At 39.2% G+C, this 22216-nt stretch overlaps 2 protein-coding genes across 2 annotated transcripts; one reads left to right on the forward strand and one right to left on the reverse strand.

Moving 5' to 3' along the window:
* Positions 1-1032: 1032 nt before the first annotated feature.
* LOC308641749 (dynein heavy chain domain-containing protein 1-like) lies at positions 1033-21940 on the forward strand (the record flags this gene model as incomplete). Its single annotated transcript, XM_081280360.1, has 8 exons — positions 1033-1106; positions 1286-2185; positions 10007-10180; positions 14101-14304; positions 14384-14494; positions 16196-16352; positions 21390-21638; positions 21740-21940. 8 exons carry the CDS (start codon positions 1033-1035, stop codon positions 21938-21940), a joined length of 2070 nt encoding a protein of 689 aa, XP_081136486.1.
* Positions 12448-12954, reverse strand: LOC308638023 (histone H3-like centromeric protein A; the record flags this gene model as incomplete). Its single annotated transcript, XM_081274981.1, has 1 exon — positions 12448-12954. Exon 1 carries the CDS (start codon positions 12862-12864, stop codon positions 12448-12450), a length of 417 nt encoding a protein of 138 aa, XP_081131107.1. The 5' UTR covers positions 12865-12954.
* Positions 21941-22216: the final 276 nt, after the last annotated feature.

The raw sequence follows: 22216 nt of genomic DNA on the forward strand, positions 1-22216 counted from the left end.
ACATAGCCACAGAAAACTTGTATATTGGTGAAGGTTCTCCAGAGAAAAAGAACCACAGCCTGAGAAGTCCTACAATGTATTGTCCACTAGCCTGAGAACCAGGACAATTTTTTAAAATCATTCAGTTGAATTTTTAAAATCAGCTACTGCTGTATTCCCAGCCCCCAACTAAATTTGGAGCACTTTAAGATCAAAGGTTTTGCTTAGTAGTGTTTCTCTTTGGGAGGTGGGATGGAGCAGATGTTATGTAGTTGAAGGGATGAAGGGAGGAAGTCCCAAGGCATACTTTACTGGGACCTGACACTAATTTAGATGTTCAGTAAAACGGCCACATGGATTACACCTGCGCTCCACACACTCAGGAATTTTAGTTCCCCAATCAATCGAGTCATTCTATTTCAAAGCCAAGCAGGTCCTCAGGCAAGCAGCTAAGGGCAGGTTTGGCCCAGGTGCCGCCCTGGTTCAGCCCCTGGGCTCAGTCCGCCATCTCCCAGGTTCTTCTTTCTGGTTCTGGCCTCTCGTGGTCCTCTAACGGTTCTAACAGCTGCGAGCGGAAGGAGCTGCGGGTGGGACCCTGGCCGTGGGATCCGTTTATCTTGTTTCTCCAAGAACAGAGCTGTTGCCCCTGTACCCAGTAGGACCCCCTCCCACACATTCCCAGGAGTCCGACTTCCTCCGCCTTGGTCTTTTAGCCCACTTCTTGCTCCTTCTTCCTATGGGTTTCCCTACCGCATCCTGACGGAGCAGTTCACTGCTCCTTGGCTTTCCAACCTCAGCATATTCTCAGCCTGTGGGCAAAGATATCTGGTGAATTAGGGCTTTGATGCCTCAAAGTGACGGCTATTTCCTCCTTTCAGGAGATTACCAGCCTTCACTCTGCAAGAAGGTTCCTTGCTGTGATTGAAGTTCTCTGAAAGCTCTATCATCAGTTTGCCTCTTCAAGGGATTGCACGTGTGTGCGCCAATCTGTGTGGGAGTGGCTGTGGTTAGGGTGATCCCATGCCAGGGACCCAAGTCTAAGATCATCCATTTATGCAGCAGGTGCTCCCCAATGAAACCTCATCAGCAGATTTGGCACTCTTCCTTTCCTTCACCTCCTATACCAGGTGAGGGGGACAAGGCACGTGGAGGTGGGGAGAAACTTGTACAGGGAGGGCTCCCACCTCTGACCTGGGTTTGCTTCTTAGCAATCTTTGGGGAAGCTGTATGGAGGGACTGAGGCTTAGGAATGACCTTCTGCAGCTCCATCTTAGGGTCCTAGGTCCCTTCCTCCCTTTGCCCCCAGCTCCATTGATTATGCCAAGAGCCTCAGGTCTCTTTTCTTGCCCCTCTCCTGGCTGGGCTATTCAGGTAAGGGTCAGCAGCAGAGAGCCTGGAACTGGCAGTTGCCACCTGAGCTGTGGGCACGATCACTTCGACAGCAGTTGAATGCACAACTCCTCTTGGTCCTGGAAGAGAAGAAGGTAGGTGTCTCTCCTGATGAGGTAATATCAGATGCCCAAGAGTCTTGGCACTCTGTATGTGGCCTTACCAGCAAAGGACAACACTGGGATGGTCAGAAGAAACAGAGGCAATTCTCGAAGGCAGTGACGGATTCAGAGCAGCCTACGGTGCTGAAGCTCCTGCTAGCTGAGCTCCAAAGTCTCTTCTCAGCTGTGTTGCAGGACTGTAGCCCTGCAGCTTGGTGCTACCTGCATGGGGTACTGGAACTGCTGCCTCCATATCGTGAGTTGCTAGTTGGTCACCTTGATTTGTTACCCTTCCTGGAGCAGCTCTACTGCTGGGCACCCTGGGTGAAAGCCCAACTCCACCTGGACCTGTTAGATGCCATAACAAAGGCTTTTCCCCCAGACAGTTCTCTGTTAGATAGTGCCTCCCATGTTGACTGCCATCCCCAGAAGAAGATCCATCAAAGGCTCCCATGCTCAGCCTGTCCTTTTGTGCTGGCCCGATGGGGTGGGCAGCAAGTAAAGGAGCAATTGGCCACATGGCTGCGACCAGTGACACTGCCTGAGTTACAGCGCTGTCTAGGTATTGTTGGTACTGAGGTGGCCCTAGAAGAGGCCAACTGGCTGGATGGTCTCAGTCTTCTGCCTTTGGCACTGGCAACAGACATTCCTGTACAGTATGAAACCTGTGATGCTGACATCTCAGAGGAAGAGCCTAATGGAAGAAGAGAGACTGAGTAAGTTAATCACCAAGTGGGGCTTTGGGCAGAGGAGGAGAACTTAATTTATGGGTACCACTAAGTCCAGTCAATGTTACACTTTTTTTTTTCTTGGTACTGAGGATTGAAGATTGAACCCCGGGGGGGGGGGGAGAGGGGGCTTAACCACTGAGCCGTATCTCAGCACTTAAACATTTTTTTTTTTTTAATTTTTGAGACCAGGTCCCAGTAAGTTGCTCAGGGTCTTGCTAAATTGCTGAGGCTGGCCTTCAACTTGCAGTGCTCCCGCCTCAGCCTTTCATATCACTGGAATTACAGATATTTGCCACCACACCCAGCTGGTCTACTTAATATCTATAGTCAGCTTGTTATCAATTTTAGGGATTAGCCTGACCCCATGCTAGTGTGAGGGTTCTTCTTTTTCCTTTTTGATAGCAAAATAAACTCAGTGTCTCAATGTTAATCCTCACAGGGAAATGTAGAAATTAAAATCAGAAGTCTGCCATTTGGAAGCCAGAGGTTAAGAAAACAGTTTGACCTTCCAGTTTCCAGACTTTATTTCTCAGATGGTGCCAGAAACATCCTTAGTTCTTGTTCTCATTCATTAATAATCACTGAGCCTTGCTTCTGGGCATACCTTGTGTTGGGTTCTAGACTATAGGTTTAGGTTCCTTAGGATACTCCTAGGGAGTGCTTGTGGGAGTGGCCTTCCCCACAGATCTGTGTGAGCTAAATGCACTACAAGGCAGAGGGTGGAAGGAGGCCACTGGAGGGGATTTCATGCCAACTCTTCCAGAGTCTTCCTCCTGCCCTTCCAATCTGGATTTTCTAGCCCCAAGAATGATTTTTCCCACCAAAATCTGACTATGAGAGCTCTCTTTAGGATTTCAGAATATCTACAAAGACCTCTTCTGAGAGTTCTTTACCTTTAGTCTTGGAATTTCTCTTGGTCCTCTGGCTTAATTTTCTAAGTATTTTGTAGCTTGTCTATGACACCTTCACTATCTAGGAAAAGGCTAGTTTTTACCTGTTTTTTTTCTTCAAATGAGTTAATTTCTTTTTTAAAATAATTTATTTATTCTAATTAGGTATATATGACAGAAGAACGCAAATTTTGAATCATTGTACACAATTGCAGCACAACTTTTCATTTCTCTGGTTTCACACAATGTAGCATTGCATCATATGTTCAGTCACACATGTACCTAGGGTAATGATGTCCATCTCATCTCACCTTCTTTCCTGCTCCCATGCCTCTTCCCCCGCTTTGGCTTGTCAATTTTTCTCCATTCCCCCTACCCATTATGGATTAGCATCCACTTATCAGAGAGAACATTCAGCTTTTGGTTTGTTTGTTTTTAATTTTATTTATTTTAATTAGATGACAGAAGAATGCATTTTGATTCATTGTACACAATTGCAGCACAACTTTTCATTTCTCTGATTGCACATGATGTAGCATTGCACCACATGTGCAGTCATACATGTACCTAGGGTAATAATATCCATCACATTCCACCATATTTCTTGCCACCATACCCCCTCCCTTCCCCTCCCTCCCCTTTGCCCAATCAAAGTTTCTCTATTTTTCCTATGCCTCCCCCCATTATGGATCAGCATCCACTTATCAGAGAGAACATTCAGCCTTTGTTTTTTTGGGATTGGCTTACTTCACTTAGATGATATTCTCCAACTCCATCCATTTACCTGCAAATGCCATAATTTTATTCTCTTTTAATGCTGAGCAATATCCCACTGTGTATATGTACCAAAGTTCATTATTATGTTCATATGTACCATTCATCTATTGAAGAGCATCTAGGTTGGTTCCACAGTTTAGCTACTGTGAATTGAGCTGCCATAGACATTGATGTGACTCTGTTACTAAAATATGCTGTTTTAAGTTCTTTGGGTACAGACGGAGGAATGGGACAGCTGAGTCAAATGGTGGTTACATTCCAAGTTTTCTAAGGTATCTCCATACAACTTTCCAGATTAGTTGCACCTATTTTCAGTCTTACCAGCAATGTATGAGTGTGCCTTTCCCCCCACATCCTCACTAACACTTATTGTTGTCTGTATTCTTTTTTTTTTTTAAAGAGAGAGTGAGAGTGAGAGAGGAGAGAGAGAGAGAGAGAGATTTTTTAATTTTTTTTTTTTTTTTTTTTTTTTTTTTTTTTTTTTTTTTTTTTTTTAGTTCTCGGCGGACACAACATCTTTGTTGGTATGTGGTGCTGAGGATCGAGCCCGGGCCGCACGCATTCCAGGCGAGCGTGCTACCGCTTGAGCCACATCCCCAGCCCTGTTGTCTGTATTCTTGATAACTGCCATTCTTGATAACTGGCATGAGATGAAACCTTAGAGTAGTTTTTATTTGCAGTTCTCTAATTACTAGAGATGCTGAACATTTTTTCATATATTTGTTGATTGATTGTCTATCTTCTTCTGAGAAGTGTCTGTTCAGCTCCTTAACCCATTTATTGAGTGGGATGTTTGCTTTTTGGTGTTAAGTTTTTTGAGTTCTTTATATATCATAGAGATTAGTGCTCTATCTGATGTGCATGTGGCAAAAATTTGCTCCCAAAATGCAGGCTCTTTCTTCACCTCATTGATTGTTTCTTTTGCTGAGAAGAAGCTTTTTAGTTTGAATCTATCCTATTTATTGATTCTTGATTTTATTTCTTGCACTTTAGGAGTCTTGTTAAGGAAGTCGGGGCCTAATCTGACATTAAGGAGATTTGGGCCTACTTTTTCCTCTATTAGGTGCAGGTCTCTGGTCTAATTCCTAGGTCCTTGATCCACTTTGAGTTGAGTTTTGTGCATGGTGAGAGATAGGGGCTTAGTATCATTTTGCTGCATATGGCTTTCCATATTTCCCAACAACAATTGTTGAAGAGGCTATCTTTTATCCAATGTATGTTTTTGATGCCTTTGTCTAGTATGAGATAACTGTATTTATGTGGGTTTTTCTCTGTGTCTTCTAACCTGTACCATTGGTCTACGTGCCTCTTTTGGTGCCAATACTATGCCTTTTTTGTCACTATAGCCTTGTAGTATAGTTTAAGGTCTGGTATTGTAATACCTCCTGCTTCACTCTTCTTGTTAAGGATTGTTTTAGCTATTCTGGGTCTCTTATTTTTCCAAATGATTTTCATGATTGCTTTTTCTATTTATATAAAGAATGACATTGGGATTTTAATTGGAATCACATTGAATCTGTATAGTGCTTTGGGTAGTGTGGCCATTTTGGCAATATTAATTTTGCCTATCCAAGAGCTTGGGAGATCTTACCATCTTCTAAGATGTTATCCAATTTCTTTCTTTAGTGTTCTGTAGTTTTCATTATAGAGGTCTTTCACCTCTTTTGTTAAATTGATTACCAAGTATTTTATTTATTTATTTATTTGTGGCTAATGTGAATGGGGTAGTTTTCCTAGTTTCTCTTTCAGAGGATTCACCACCAATGTATAACAATGCATTTGATTTATCGGTATTGATTTTATATCCTGTTAATTTGCTGAATTCATTTATTAATTCTAGAAGTTTTCTGATGGAGTTTTTTGGATCCTCTAAGTACAGAATCATGCCATCAGCAAATAATGTTAGTTGAGTTATTCTTTTCCTATTTTTATCCCTTTAATTACTTTCGTCTGTCTAATTACTCTAGCTGGAGTTTTAAGGACTATGTGAATAAAAGTGTTGAAAGAGGGCATCCCTGTCTTGTTCCAGTTTTTAGAGGGAATGCTTCCAGTTTTTCTCCATTTAGAATAATGTTGGCCTTGGATTTAACAAGATAGCTTTTACAATGTTGAGGTATGTTCCTACTATACCTAGTTTTTCTAGTGTTTTGAACATGAAAGAGTGCTGTACTTTGTCAAATGCTTTCTCTGCATCAATTGATATAATCATATGATTCTTACTTCTAAGTTTATTGATGTGATGAATTGCGTTTATTGATTTGCATATGTTGAACCATCCTTGCATCCTTGGAATGAACCCCACTCAATCATGGTGCACTGTTTTTTAAAATATGTTTTTGTCAGAAATAACATATGTATAAAATGTTTTTTTAAATATGTTTTGCCAGAATTTTATTGAGAATTTTTGCATCTATATTCATCAGGGATATTGGTCTGAAATTTTCTTTCCTTGATGTGTCTCTGTCTTGTTTTAGTATCGGGATGATACTAGCTTTGTAGAATGAATTTGGAAGGGTTCTCTTCTTTTCTATTTCATGGAATAATTTGAGAAGTATTGGTATTAATTCTTCTTTATAGGTCTTATAGAACTCAGCTATGAATTCGTCTGGTAAATGAGTTAATTTTAAGTGATACAGAATTCAGAGTAGAACAAAGACCAAAGAGCAGACTCTGGCAGGGTTCTAGGCTGGGTTTACTTTACATTTAGAGTTGCTGAGGAATGGCTAAATTAAGACTATGAGTTTTGTTTTTTTACATAAGTTTATTTTAAAATTTAACAACAGATTCCCAGACAACACTCAGCTAGCAATAAGTGACAAAAGATGTTATGGCAAGGGAGTCATAGTCATTAGAAAGGAATGGAATTGAGTATCACCATCATCTCAGGCATAAGGAACAGCTTACTTTTTGCCAGATTTCATAATTCAACCTGTGGCTAGGGGACTCTTCCCTGTAGCCTTCAACTTTAGCTCCTCAAATTTCTTTTGTTCTCATTTATGTTTCTGCTTGAAAGCTTTTTATATCCATCTCTTTGGCCTGCTTCTTGGCTGTTTCAGAGATGTCTTTTTGCCACCTTCGTGGCCAGACCTGGAACCTGTTGCCTTTTCCATATTCTCCTTCCCTAGTTTAATCTTTAATCAAGCTTGGATTCTTCAATTTTTGTCTTTTAAGTTTATGGCTAGGTCAAGTTTTTCCTGAAGTCTCAGAGCCCTAATGGTGGGCAGATAGGCTGGCTCCTGGAACCCTGATGCAAGATAGCCAGTGACAATAATTTATGCCTTCAATAGCCCCAGTAGGCTCTTTTGCTTTTACAAAGAGCTTTCCTGTGCCCTAAATATGAGTTTTCTTTCCTTGGGGACCTTAACTGAAATGGCAGTAGTCTAAGATGTTGAGACGTGATCAGGTTCTTCTCCCTCTCTTGGAACCTGGTGGTAAACCTCTGTCTAGCTAATACAGCTTAATTTACATTAAGTTTTGCAGGGCTGGCTTCCCATTCATTCATTCACTTTATAGTATTATTGGATATATATATATATATATATATATATATATATATATATATATATGTCAGAAACTGCTAGGTTGCTGGGCACATAAGAAGTGAACAAGACTTTCCCTTGGAGTCTTACAGTTTATTTAGGGAGATAGATATAGATATCTTTTTAAAATTTTTATATCTGATACTGGGGATTGAACCCAGGAGCTGGGTTCCACTGAGCTATATCCCCAGACCTTTTAATTTTAAGACAAGGTTTCAGGGCTGGGGATGTGGCTCAAGCGGTAGCGTGCTCGCCTGGCATGCGTGCGGCCCGGGTTCGATCCTCAGCACCACATACCAACAAAGATGTTGTGTCCGCCGAGAACTAAAAAATAAATATTAAAAATTCTCTCTCTCTCTCTCTCTCTCTCTCTCTCTCTCTCTCACTCTCTCTTTAAAAAAAAAAAGACAAGGTTTCACTAGGTTGCTGAGGGTTTTGCTATATTGCTGAGATTGGCCTCGAACTTTAGATCCTTCAGCTGTAGCCTTGAGTCCCTGGGATTACAGGTGTGTGCCACTATGCCCAGTGTTATACATATAGACACTTTAATACAAATAAACTATAACTAAAAATTATAAATATAAAACAAAAAACCCACTACTTTCATGTGGCTTCTCTGGGATGTGTGTTTGTATACACAGTTTGGGGAAAGCACCTCAGAGGAATTTGGTTAACAAAATAGATTAGGTTAGCAAAATATCTTGCAGGTTAGGAAGTGAAACAAAATTTCAAGGAGGCAGCAGTCAGTAGTAATAAATGCTATGGAGGGGCTGGAGATGTGGCTCAAGCGGTAGTGCGCTCGCCTGGCATGCGTGCGGCCCGGGTTCGATCCTCAGCACCACATACCAACAAAGATGTTGTGTCCGCCGAGAACTAAAAAATAAATATTAAAAAATTCTCTCTCTCTCTCTCTCTCTCTCTCTCTCTCTCTCTCTCTCTTTAAAAAAAAATAATAAATAAATAAATAAATGCTATGGAGGCAAGAGTAAGAATCTGAAAAATATTGGGTTAATAGTAGGAATATGTTAGTGAGAAAAGTCTCAATGGAGTTTTGTGGGGAGGAAGGCAGATTGTAGTACATTTGGGAATGAATGAAAGATGAAGAAGTGGAAATCTTGATTTAGTATTTTTTCATGAAAAAATTCTTGAAGAATGAGATAGTAGAACAGCAACTTGAAAGAATTTTGGTGTCTACATTCTACATAGGATTCCTTTTGAAAAAGTAGAGAGTTTATAACCTTTAAGTGCTTCTTTAATAAGAAGAGGAACTTTAAAATATATCATAGAGGGGGTATAAGGGATCCAGAGCATTGATCAAGAAATTAACCTTGTAGAGAAGAAAGAGAAACTTTTTTTTATACTTGTAGATGGACAGAGTTGCCTTTATTTTATTTTTATGTGGTGCTAAGAATGGAACCCAGTGCCACACACATGCTAAGCAAGCACTTTGCCACTGAGCTACAGCCCCAGCCTAGAAAGAGAAACTTTTGTAGAGAAGAAAGAGTAACTCTTTCTTTCAAACTGGGGGACAGATAAGTGTGTGGAAAGGCAACTGGCATTCAAGGTATTAGTTCATGGCTCAGAACCTGTTTCTCCAAATGGGGAAGGAAGTAAAGAATGGTGTGGGACTGGGGTTTGGCAGGGCTGGATATGGGATTAGGTATAAGATTGAGCAACCCAAAAGAGGTGGCTGCTTATGGCTTGTACTAAGACAGCAAAGTAGAATGAGCCCACAGTCAAAACTGAATACTAGAGATTCATAGAGGAGTCAATATTTATGGTTCTTTGATCCTATCAATCTACTAAATCATGTAAGACTTCAGCTGCTGAGGAAATAAAACTTGTGGAAGAGAATGAAACTTTAGTAGCAGTTATTCCATTTAAAATGTCCTGTTCTAATACAAAAGTCATAAACCCTATTTATTAATATAAACTTTAGATAGAATTGTACTTTTAACCATGGGATGACTTATCTCAGCAATTTTATTGACCAGTATGGTAGGAGGGTAAGAAGATGAGAGTATTGGTGATGGCTTGAGGGGGTTGAAGAATACACCATAGATATTGGCTGGAAAGGAAAAGGACTGAAGCTAGAGTTTGAGTGATGATGGGAGGAGCAAGAGTGAGCAAAAGTATGGAGACCAGGCAGGGTTGGAAAGCAGGTACAATGGGAGTAGAGGGAGGATATATGATCCAGAAGGTTAGCAAGGTTGACCGAAAGGAAGATATCCAGGACTGTAGGCTTATAGGGTGATGAGTTGGGAGAATAGTCTTTCCATTATTTGTACATAGTATTATGTAATACTGAGTTGACAGAAATCACACTTAAAGCAAAATGATTATTCATTTATCAGAAAGGAAGGGGTTGTCATGCACAAATCTATGTGAATATAGCTCCATGACTGAGGTATAGAACAAACTGTATTTTCTCAGTATTTGACATCTGTATAGGTGATAGACAGGCTCTAATAGTGTCATATCGCATCCTCTCTAGCTCCTCCTTTCACTGACCAAAGGTGGCAAGGCCCACCTCTAGGTATCTGACCTCTTTGCTCTGCATTTTCCCTCCTTTTTTTTTTTTTTTTTTTTTTTAAACTCAGGTCTCAACTTGACTATGAAGTTCCTGTGGAGAAGGCCTTACCAAAGAGAAGTACTTCCTTCTTACCTGAGACTTCCTTCTTGGGTAGCCAGGTGATGACCATTCTGAATTCAGAGAAATACTTGAAGAGCATCCACTTCTTCTATCTCAATGTGGCTCCCAGTCGGTACTTTATGTAAGAGCCTTTATCCAGACCTCTTCTGCATCCCCAACTCCCTGATTTTCTCCCATGCTATCTAGTTCCCCTTTTTTTCTCCCCATGTACATTCCTCTCCCTGTTCTTTATCCACATACTCTTCCTCTGTCTCCCAGTTTCCCTCTTTCTTCTGTTCAGCCTTCTCCTCTCCATTATCTACCTCCTCTTTGCCCTTTTTCTTTTTCTTTTTTTTACTGTTATGTGCACTTTAATAAGTATTTCAAGAGACAAAACATGCCCAGATCTTTGCCCTCTTTTGCTCCTGTAGCATTTTGTCTTAGTTATCCTTTTCTTACTTTTTTCCTCTTTTTTATTCTATTCTATACTGGAGAAACATTTGGTCATAGCCTCAGAAGCAAATTTAATGATGATATCTTTCAACTCCAGTGCAAGAATCAGATGTTGAAATCTTAACAGTGTCTGGGAAGCTGTGTTTTTTCTAGGGGCATCCTACTCCTTAGACTGAATAAAAGTCTACTTTCTTAAAACTTTTATCTTTGGTCCTAGTTTTATCTCTGGGACGAAACAACTCTCCCCTTCCACATGACTTGAGGCAATCATTCTTTCATTTTCTCTCATTAGATCTTAATCTTAGTTATTTAAAAATATTTTTAAAATTTTTAAGTTTTTATCTTCTTATTTTGCAATGCTAGAGAGCAAACCTAGACCTTTGCATATAGTAGGCAAGCACTCTACCATGGAGCTATATTCCCAACTGAATATTTTTTTTATTTTTATTTTATTTTATTTTATTTTATTTTTCATGGTTAGATAAGCTTTATTCAAATGTCTGCATAAATATGACTTGATGTCAAACAAGAAGTTTTTCCAAAGGGCTAAAATTTATTAAGCAGTAAAATTCAGCGCTTCCCTTTGGTCTGTCTCTGAATTTAGCTGACCAACACATCATTATTAATAGTCTGCACTCACTGCTCATTTTCATCACTCACATTTCTCAGATCTTTGGGTGGCATTTTTCATTTCTCAGGAAATTTCTTAAATTGCATTTAGAAACAGGACGAGGGTTTTACCTGCTCATTTCTACTTCAGAGGCAAAACCACATCCCTTGATTCTCATTTTAATTGTGGGTGTTTGCAAATGGTGTGCAACTGAGGAACTTAATGTTAAAATACAAAAAATATGGTATAATCTCCATGTGCTAAAACAATAACTTCATTTTAATATTTTCATTAAAGAATTATTTTTATTATTTCTCCACAAAGAAGCTATAAAAACACCTATAAAAGCATTGAAAAAACACTTTAAAATCCTGGATTTATGACGGGTACCTTGTTAGCACACGCCTATAATTCCTGACACTTGGGAGGCTGAGGCAGGAGGATCACAAGTTCAAGGCCAACCTCAGAAATTTACTGAGACCCTATCTCAAAATAAAAAATAAAAAGGGCTGGGAATGTAACTCAGTGGTTAATTGTCCCTGAGTTCAATCCCCAGTACCCCAAATTTTTTTTAAAAAATTAGAATAAAACAAAATCTTGGATGGATGATATTTCTATGATTTACAACTAAGAATAAAATGCTAAATTCTATGAGAGAATTTCTGAATTATTTTGATAGAAATTTGCTAGAAAGAATCAGAAAAATTTCAGGCTGGGAGTAGAGTGCATGCTTAGCATGTATAAGGTTCTAGATTTGATCCCTAGTCCCCAAACCAAACAACAACTAAAAAAATTATTTCTATTTCAACTCCCAATTTAGTTTTGAAAAGCAACACATTTGTTGACAGTCACTAATGATATTAATCTGGAAGGCAGAGATTTGTACATGAGGAGAGTTGGGTCCTTTAAGGTAACAAATGGAAGTGCTCTTCTCTTATTTTTCTCTTACATTAAAAAAAATTATTTATTTTTATTCTTCCCTTTCATTTTCAATAACAGTAAAAATATACACATGGTTAAAAAATGCATAAAGTACAGAAAGATCTAAAACAAAGTAAATATCCTTTTCCTATAACATGACAGATGTGATGTCTTCAAAATCCTTTAGGAGTCATATGAGTAACACACCAACTAAGTCTTTTCAGGCCTTTGGAACTGTGTTGTTTCCTATAACACCTCTGCTACAGAGGAAACATGCATTCTTCTCCTTCATAAAGAAAGTTTAAAGGGCAACAGTCACACACCGCTCAGAGACAACAAAATCCAGGTAGCACCTCAGACACCACTGGGTCTAGTTGTAGCTCCAGAGAGTCCCAGGTAACATCCAGAGACAGTGCTGTAGGAGTTCAGCCAAGTCCTTCCTCGATGCCCCGGATCCTCCTGGCCAGCTGCACATCCTTGGGGAAAAGAGTGACTCGGCCAGCATGTAAAGAGAGGAGGTAGGCATCCTCAAAGAGGTGAACTAAAAATGCTTCTGCTGCCTCTTGAAGGGCCAACAGGGCCTGGGCTTGCCAACTGAAGTCCACACCACGTGTGAATTTCATACATATTTCTCTTGCCAGGCGGCTGAAGGGGTACTTCCTTATCAAGAGGTCTGTGCTCTTCTGTAGATTTTTGATCTCCTTAATCCAGCGAATTCTTCTCCGACTATGTTGACGAAAGGAAGAACCTAAGGAGGCTTCCCGCCGCGGGGTCCCGCGAGGTGGACTCCCGCTGCGCCTCTTCGGGGTCTCTGGCTTGCGGCGTCGGCGGCGAGGGCCCATCGCCGGCCACAAAGGGTCCCGGCTCCCGGTCGCCCCACGGATCCTGTTCGGTCTTGCGGTCCCGTAGCTGAAGGCTGGTTACCGACAGAGGACGCGAGAGCACCCGGGCGGAGGGCCACTCTTATTTTTATTTTTTAAAAAATATTTATTTTTTAGTTTTAGGTGAACACAATGTCTTTATTTTTTTATTTTTATGTGGTGTTGAGGATCGAACTCAGCGTCCCACACATGCCAGGCAAGTGCACTACTGCTTGAGCCACATCCCCAGTCCCAATATTTTTTATTTTTTATTGCAATATAATAACTAGCTATTTATGGGGTAGAATGTGGTATTTCAATTTATGTATACACTGTGTGTAATGATCAGAGTAATTGGCATTTTTATCATTTATCAAATAATATTACTTATCATTTCTTTTCTTCTTTCTGTAACCCAGTGGTGTTCAACCACTGAGCCTTATCCCCAGCCCATTTTTAATTTATTTTGAGACAGGGAGTAAGTTGTTTAGGGCCTTGCTAAATTGCTGAGGCTAGCTCTGAACTTGTGATCCTCCTGCCTTAGCCTCCCTCACCACAAGGATTATTGGCATGAGCTACCGTGCCTGGCATCATTTATCATTTTTTTGTGTGTTGAGAACATTCAAAATCCTCTCTTCTAGCTGTTTAGAAATAGTCAATTAATAGTTGTCACCTGTAGTTTTCCTACTGTGCTATAGAACTTTAGAAGTTATTCCTCCTATCTAGATGTATCCCTGTACCCATTAATCATCCTCTCTCCATCCTTTCCTCCCCCACACCCTCTCAGGCTCTGGTAACCACTGTTATGATGGACATTTTTTTCACATTTTAACATCTCTGAAATTGAAGTGCATCTTACAAATTGATAGGGTATCACATTGGAAGCATTTATTTTATCTTAGTGTCTCATAAAATAATGCTACAGATTACAACTGGTGGTGTTTTAAATTAGATATAAGATATCTGAGTAGGGATATACAAATGTCTTGCAACAAGCTACATGGTGTTTTTCTTCCTTTTCATCTATCTTTGGCTTCAATTCCTTGATAATATTGTTCCATCTTTTTAGTTTAAAAACAATGTCATTCTCTTTTCCCCTCTTCCTGTCTTCTGCCTTCCTTCCTGCCTCCTTTCCCATCTTCCCCATCCTTCTCTTGTCTCTTCTTAAAATCTATACAAGTCCCTTTGGTTCCCACTAATCAGAGCTATTTTTTAAAGGCCCTACAATCTGATAGTGGTGCCACCAAACAAAGTGAATCCTGAGCACTACATCTTTTCTCCCTTTGGGATTCTGCATGTACATCCTGTGGAGGGCAGTGAAACGATGACATTGGGTACCTGGCACCACCACTCTGTTCTGTGGCAAAAACTTCAGTTCATTCCATTTTTTAAGAATTTCCTCTTGCGCAAAGCTTTAACCTGGTAGGTGGTGATGGGGCTGGGATTTGGAGGGGAAATGAATGAGAGCAATAGTAAATTATTACTGACCTGTAATTTGTAGTTGGAAGAAGAATGTGAAGTTGCAGGGGCTGTGTCGGCTCCGGACTCTCCTGGGGAATCAACTGCTTTTGGCTGTACCCCACTTTGGAGCTGGGCTGCTCCATATTAACAGGTAAAGTCTTAAAAACCCAACTTCAATAGTTTTTTTAAAGTTATTATTATTTTTTTTGTGGTGCTGAGGATTGAACCCAGGATCTTACCCATGTGAGGCAAGCATTCTACCAACTGAGCTATATCCCCAGCCCCTTAAAAAATATTTTGGCAAAAAATAACAACACGTTCATTGTTGAAAAAATGAAAACAAAAAAGCATGAAGGAAAAAAATAAAGTTCTAATCCTACCACCCTTAAATAATCACTATGATGATTTTATTACATATCCTCCTAGTCTTTTTTCTATCACATATATAAAATGTGATCAAATGTGATCATATGTTACATAGTGTATATGTAACATGATCTGAACATATCTCCATGTAATTACATGTTCTATATTATCTTGTCCCAGATATTACACAACTATTAAATATCAAGTCTAGCGGTCTAATTCAGATGTTTGAATCCAATTTTTTTGTTCTTTCAGTGCTATTATTTCTATTCCTTTCATTTCGGGAAAATATTGGTTATTCTTATTTTTGGTACTTCTTTGCCTTCCCTTCATGATGCTTCAGCTTTTCACAAGCATATTCTGTAATAGGAGTTGGAGAATCAAAAAGCTGTGGAGCCTAAGCAGGAGGTATTGAAGGAATGCCAAATGTAAAGAGGTTAGGTGAAGAAACTGGGAGTCTTGGGGGAACTGGAATCTGGAGATTGCATCTGAAGAGGACAATCACTACTCAGTTTCAACTAATTGTCATTTGGGAATATAGGTTCAGCATGATCAGCCACCTTATTTTTCAGGACTTCCTGAAGTCTACATTTTGTATTGAAATTTCTTAATTTTAACTCTCTGGCTCAAATTTTAATTAAAACACCATACTGGAGCACATTGAAAAACTTTCAGTATGAATCTGATCCATTGGTTATGAGTTTGCAACCTCTGTTCTAGGCAGTTTTCATCCTCTAGTCTTACCCAGTCCTCCTGATGTAATTGAAAGCATAAGGACTTTGGAGGGTAGAATTTAGATCCTGAATACTAGCAAGGGACTTTACTCTTTAAGCCTCGGTTTCCTGATCTGCAAACTGGGATAAAGATTTATGTTTGCACAGCTATAATGAAAATTAAATGAAATTGTGGTTATAAAGTACCAAGTTCCATGCCTTTTAGTAGGCACTGAATAAATGACACCTGTTATGATTATCCTGTCTACTTATTGAGGGCCTTTCATATTTTTCAAGGATGTTTAGAGATATGGAGTTCTCTGGGGAGAAGTGGGAAAAAGAAATGGGCTTCCTCAGAGGTGGTCAGCCTATAGAGGACTTGCAGTGTCATTACTTTTGATCCTAAAACTGATTTGTTGATGTAGACTTTTGGAGCCTTCAGCTTCCCTATTCCAAGGAAGAAGCCCCTTTGTCTCTTTCAGAGTTAAACCTTAGAACTTATCTGACCCTCTCTCCTGGTAGAGATGTCACTAGGTATAAACATTTTTACATACCCTGAGCCTCTTCCAAGTAATTTCCTAGCCAGAAACTCTCTAGGCTTGAACTCTTCCAGAGAACTCTGAAGAGGAAGCTGTCTCTGTTGCTTATTGGAAATATTACAATCTTTGTAAACATTTGCTCAGTCTGGGGTGAGCTGGGCTGGGAAGAAATCAAAGGTGTGTAAAGAGAGAGAGCTGGGATTCTATCCTAATTAGCTTATTCCTTGATTCTAGGCTTCTGCAAGAGTTCCACTCTGTGTCCTGGCTACCCCAGGAGCCAGATAGATGTTATGAACTCCAAGATCTGCAGAAGGCTCTAGCCAAGGAGAACTACAAGGCTCTACGGTTACTCAATCACTTTCTAAAGCTCTGTACATCTATTCTTAAACTGGTAAGGAGCCCTAGTTTATTATAAACCTTTTCTCCCAGCTGCTCTCTGCAGAGTTCCAGTCTTCTTTTATGGGATCCTCTGTGTGACACAACTCTGTAATTAGATCAGAGCCATTGTCCTGCCCGGCAATAGCAGTCTCTGCAAATAGATGGATCAATAATAGGTGAGCAGACACTGGGACTCAACTTTTCCTGAGGGTTGGTCCTAGCCTAGGATCATGTCTGTTTTGTCAGTTGTTTGTGCTGACAATAGGGAATTAGAGTACTGAAGAGTTTAAGAACTAGAATCCTGATTTCTCATGCTGCTGGGATTATCTCTGAACCTATCTTGAATCTTTGATAGTCCACTTCAGATGCATGCAAGGATGGAATCCTTCCTAGCTATGACTTTGTTTGACTTTTCTGACTCAAGATAGGACTACTCTATGGTATGATGTGCATTTCAGGGTTGCTTCCTCCTTGCCCCTCCACGTCAGACAAAAAGTAACCTTTAGCTGAGATCTTGCCAAGCACTTTCCTCTTCTCTGTTCTGCTTCCCTCACTCCCTTAGGGTTTTTTTTTTCCTCCTTCAATAAATCATATTTTCCAAAATCTCATACTCAGGGTCTGCTTCTAGGAAAATCAACTTTAGAAAACATGCATTATTAGACCAAGCTCATTTATTACTTTATTCAAATATCCCTACAGGCACAATAATTTTTTGACCTATTTTATCTTTCAGCTTCTGAATAGTACATGTTAAATATCTCCCCTGTGACTATAGATTTGTTAATTTATTCCTTGTTCTTTTAGTTTTTGTAACATGTATTTAAAAATCATGTTGTTATGTGCATAAAAATTCATAACATTATTTCTTGTGTGACTTATAAATAAAAAGTCTTCATTCTTTTTTTTTCTTTTTCTTTCTTTCTTTTTTTTTTTTTTTTTGGTGTGTGTGTGTGTGTGTGTGGTCCCCAGTTAAACTCAGGGATGCTTTTCCACTGAGCTACATTCTCAGCCCTTTTTATTTTGACATGGAGTACTGGTAAGTTGCCCAGGTTGACCTTGATCTTGCCACCTTCCTGCCTCAGTTTCCTGAGGATATTTTATATTTGTTTTTATTTTTTCCATATTTTTATTGGCACATTATAGTTAGTACTTAATGGTGGGATTATTTGTTACATATTTGTACATGCACACAATTTAACAATACATTTAGCAATATCATTCCCCAGTTTTTTTTCTTTCCCTGTCCTCCTCCCTCTCCCTAGTTCCTTATATCCCTTTTATTTTAAAGCACACTTTATTACTTTACTTTTTGTGTATCATAAATATATGAGAAACATTTAGTCTGAGAGTCTAAATCTTATAACAGGTTTATCTCATTTACTATGATTACTGATAGATTTAGACTCCATCTTGGTGTTTTCTGTTTCCTATTATTTCTAGTTGAGTCTTCCTATGTTTCTTTTCTTGGATTGTTTACAGTTTTGTTGCTACCCACTGTCCTGCAGTGATTTGGATATTATATACTTTATTCTTGTGATTGCTCAGGCACTATTCAGTGTCTTCTCATCTTTCTTAGTTATTGACTGGTGATTTTGTTTCTTTTCATAGACTCTACTTGTTGAGGAATGGTGGATATGTGACTCAGTTACAGGCAATGAAATCTAAGTGAAAGTAACTGGAAAAATTTTTAGAGGTAGATCCATCTGAAATGTATTTTTGGACCTTTCCTATCTTATTAGCTAACCCTTGGATGAAATTTCTGGTGATGGAAAAGCCATATCACTGTGATTAGGGTGAAAGTCATACTAAGGATGGAGAAATGGAGAAAACAAAATGATTTGACTGATTTGGGCCAAATCTATGGATTTCTTTTATTTTCTTTGGGCCATTCTGGGAACCAAACCCTGGGCCTTTGCACATGCTAGGTAAATGCTCTACCACTGAGATATACTCTCAGCCCTGGATTTCTTATTGAATTAAATAAATAAACTTTCTACTTGTTTAAGCCACATTTTTTCTAGTTTTCTGTTTCCTGCACTTGAATGCATATGTATAGCTGTTCCACTCAAATTTTTATAACAATCTCTTTCAAGTATTTTTCTAATAGTACCTTCTCAGGGAGACCCTTTCTGATCACCCTATTTAAAATTAGCACCAGGACTCCCAACCCTTCTTTCCCTTCCTTTTTTTTTTTTTTGTGGCACTTACCACCTTTCCACATACAGTATAAACTATTAATTATGTTTTGGTCATTATTCATTATGCCCACAGAGGACAGGGATTTTTATGTATTTAATTCACTGAAATATCTCCAGTGCTTATTGCAGAATATGCCAAAAACAGGTGCTCAGTGAGTATTAGCTGAATGAATGACAAGTGTGAATTTGTATTCATAACTTTCCCCAAGCATAATAAGAACCTTAGTACTCTCCTAATTTTCTTTCTCTTCTCTCATTCTCTCCTCATTCTTCTTATTCCTCTTTTTGTCTGGCTTCCTATTATTCTTACCTTGCCATCTAGAATTTCAGTTTTGCATTGTTAAGAGTATTGTTTTGTAACATATTCATATAAAATTATCAGTATTTTTCACCAATTTCTTTGCCCATTAAAGCTTCTTGAAGACAATGTTACTCTCTTGGATTCATTTTCTTTTGTCTGAAGTATCTTATTCCTTTTTTCAAAAAAAAAATTTTCCCTAGTTGTAGATGGACACAATACCTTTACCTTATTTATTTATATGTGGTGCTGAAGATTGAACCCAGGACCCCACACGTGCTAGGCAAGTGCTCTACCACTGAGCCACAACCCCAGTCCAATTATTACTCATTTTTTTTTCAGGAAGAATCTTTGGATGGTAAATTTTCTGAGTCTTTATATATCTAAGTATGTCTTTATTCATTCTTCAACTTCAATGATACTATGGCAAGGTATAGGATTTCAGGGTTAAAAATTTTTTTCTCATAATTTAGAAGTTAGTATGCCTAGTGCTGGTGTCTATCAACTATGTTCCGTTATAGTAATAATTATTATTGTTGTTGTTTATGTGATTTTATCCTAATGGATGCTTTAGACCCTTTCCATGTGAGATGTTATATTCTTTATACAAAAATTTACAGTGGACCTATTCGATACTGGGCACCATATTAAGCAATTAAAAAATGAAATGAGGCTTAGTAGAGGGTCCTTCCTTAAGGAGCTCACAGTGTAGTGGATGAGCCATACAAGTTTCTAGATAACGATGGTGTTCTGGACTAAGGGCTATGTGGTAGGAAGAGCACACTTTACCAAGCCTGAGGACATGTTTGTGTATCATGTGCCTTGCTTAGGACTTAACTACAGTTCTGAAGACTGAGACTTGAGCACATGAATAGTGTAAACACAATCCACAGATTGAACCAATCAGTTCTAATCATGAGCTCTGTGTAGAATCGGAAGGAACAGGACAACATCAAGGGCAAAGGGTCTATCTGGACCTATATAACTTTATTATTTCTCCCTTATGTTCCTCAATAGAACTTGACAATCATCAATTCTCTGCATAGGCTGAGAATCCTCCTAGATCTGTGAATAATTCCAAAGAGACTCCCAAGCTTTGTCCCACATTTCCCCTCCTTCAATAGAAAGTCTGTTAGTGTCAGAAATAGCTTCTACTAGAACATAAAACAATATTATGCTACTTAGCAGGCCACATTACCCAGACCTAATGGTTAAGTCCATGTTCTGGAATTATTGCTGAGCTTTACTCACCTATTTTTTTTGTCTGTTCTATGTATTGTGAAGTTCTTGGTGTTTTTTGTTTGTTTGCTTCTTTTTTTAAAAAAATGATATAATTAGTTATACATAACAGTAGAATGCATTTTGACACATCATATATAAATGGAGTATAACTTCTCATTCATCTGGTTGTACATGGTGCAGAGTTACACAGGCCATACAATCATATATACACATAGTGTAATAATGTCTGATTCATTCTACTATCATTCCTACTCCCTTGCCCCCTTCCCTCTCTTCACTCTCCTCTATTCCAACATACCTCTATTCTACCTGCTCCCCTTATTATGAATTATCATATCCATATTGGAGAAAACATTTAGCCTTTGATTTTTTTTTGGATTGGCTTGCTTTGCTTAGCATAATATTCTCCAGTTCCATCCATTTACTGGCAAATGCCATAATTTAATTCTTCGTTAAAGTTGAATAATACTCCATTGTGTGTATATACCACAGTTTCTTTATCCATTCATCAGTCGAAGGGCACCTAGGTTGGTTCCATAATTTAGCAATGTGAATTTAGCTGCAATAAATATTAATGTGGCTATGTCACTGTAGTATGCTAATTTTAAGTCCTTTAGTATAAACCTAGGAGTGAATGACTGGGTCAAATGGTGGTTCCATTACAAGTTTTCTGAGGAATCTCCATACTACTTTACAGAATGGTTGCACCAATTTGCAGTCCCATCAACAATGTATGAGTATACCTTTTCCCCCACATCCTCACCAACATTTATTGGTGCTTGTATTCTTGATGATTAGAAAATTTGTGTCTATAGAACTTCACTAAAGTTCCATCCTGAGGGCTTTGAATATATTCAAAATATGTGTGATAGGGGTGGCCTATTGCATTAGCACATTAGGCTTCCTCTTAAAAGATGTCCTGCATTTTGTATCTTCTCAGGTCATATAAAAATTTCTGGGCTAGGGCTGGGGATATAGCTCAGTTGATAGAGTATTTCCCTCACATGCACAAGGCCCTGGATTTAATCTGTAATACCACAAAATAATAATAATAATTCTGGGGCTGGGGCTCAAAATGTAGCTCAGTGGTACATTTGTCCTGATTTTCAAGGCCTTAAATTTAGTCCCCAGTACTGCCAAAACAAGCAAACAAGTCAAAACAAACAAATTCTGGGGCTAATCTCAACTTAAAAGGAGCACTCTGTGCGCATATCTAGGTTCTGGGTTCTAGACCTGATTGTTTGCAGAGACCAGTGGGTGGCTATTTACTCTCCATACTTCTATCTCCAGTTTCCACTCTTTATGCTGACAGGTTCATGAGGATACATACAACATGCAACAGAAGCTGCAGGAGTATGTGCAAAACTGCAACAAGACAGGTCAAGGCTCCATATACACTCAGAGGGTACAGTGCCAGAAGCTAAAGCAGAAGCTGAAGCAAGCAGAGACATGGTTACTGCAACTAGGAAAGTTGGCCCGCCTGATCAACTACATGATTTGTCAGAGCCTTGTTTCAATCTTAGAAGATGAAATAACCTCTTTTGTCGCCAACATCCTACAAGTGAGGTGGTGGGTGGAGGTGGGAAGGCATTCAAGAGCCAGGTGGTGAGAGATATATAATGACATGTAGCAACACAATCTTTCTTGACCCTTCTTTTACAGGCTCCAAGGCAAAACCCCTTTCTTGTATCACGGTTGGTCTTCAGTGATGATTGTGGCCAGCTATCACAAGTGCCCTGTATTGAAAATATAATCCAGATTGTAACTGGTGGCCTACAGTCTATCAAGAACTCTGCTCTGCAGGTATCTGAATTGGGCAGGGGAATGGCTATAAAAATCCCTGGTTCCTACGTCTGTTATTAGAAGTTCTCAGACAGGTTTGAATCCATTCTTTCCCCCGATTTCTTCCTCTTCTCCATATCCTAACATGAAGGTAATGCAGTCTGCAGACCTGAAGACCTCCAGGGATCTCCTGTATTCTGAAGGTATTCAAGGAGATTTAGGGAGTAGGAAGGCTGGGAAGAAGGGAAGGGAACATAAAGAGCATGAATGGTATGGGAAATGATCAGGAGGCCCAAGCTATAGGGGCAGGCCTTGGGCATGAATGGACCAGCTCTAACCTGGGAATTGCACATGTGT

Source organism: Spermophilus citellus (assembly GCF_964194105.1).
Source record: "Spermophilus citellus genome assembly, chromosome: 2".
In the NCBI taxonomy this organism is placed as follows: Eukaryota; Metazoa; Chordata; class Mammalia; order Rodentia; family Sciuridae; genus Spermophilus; species Spermophilus citellus.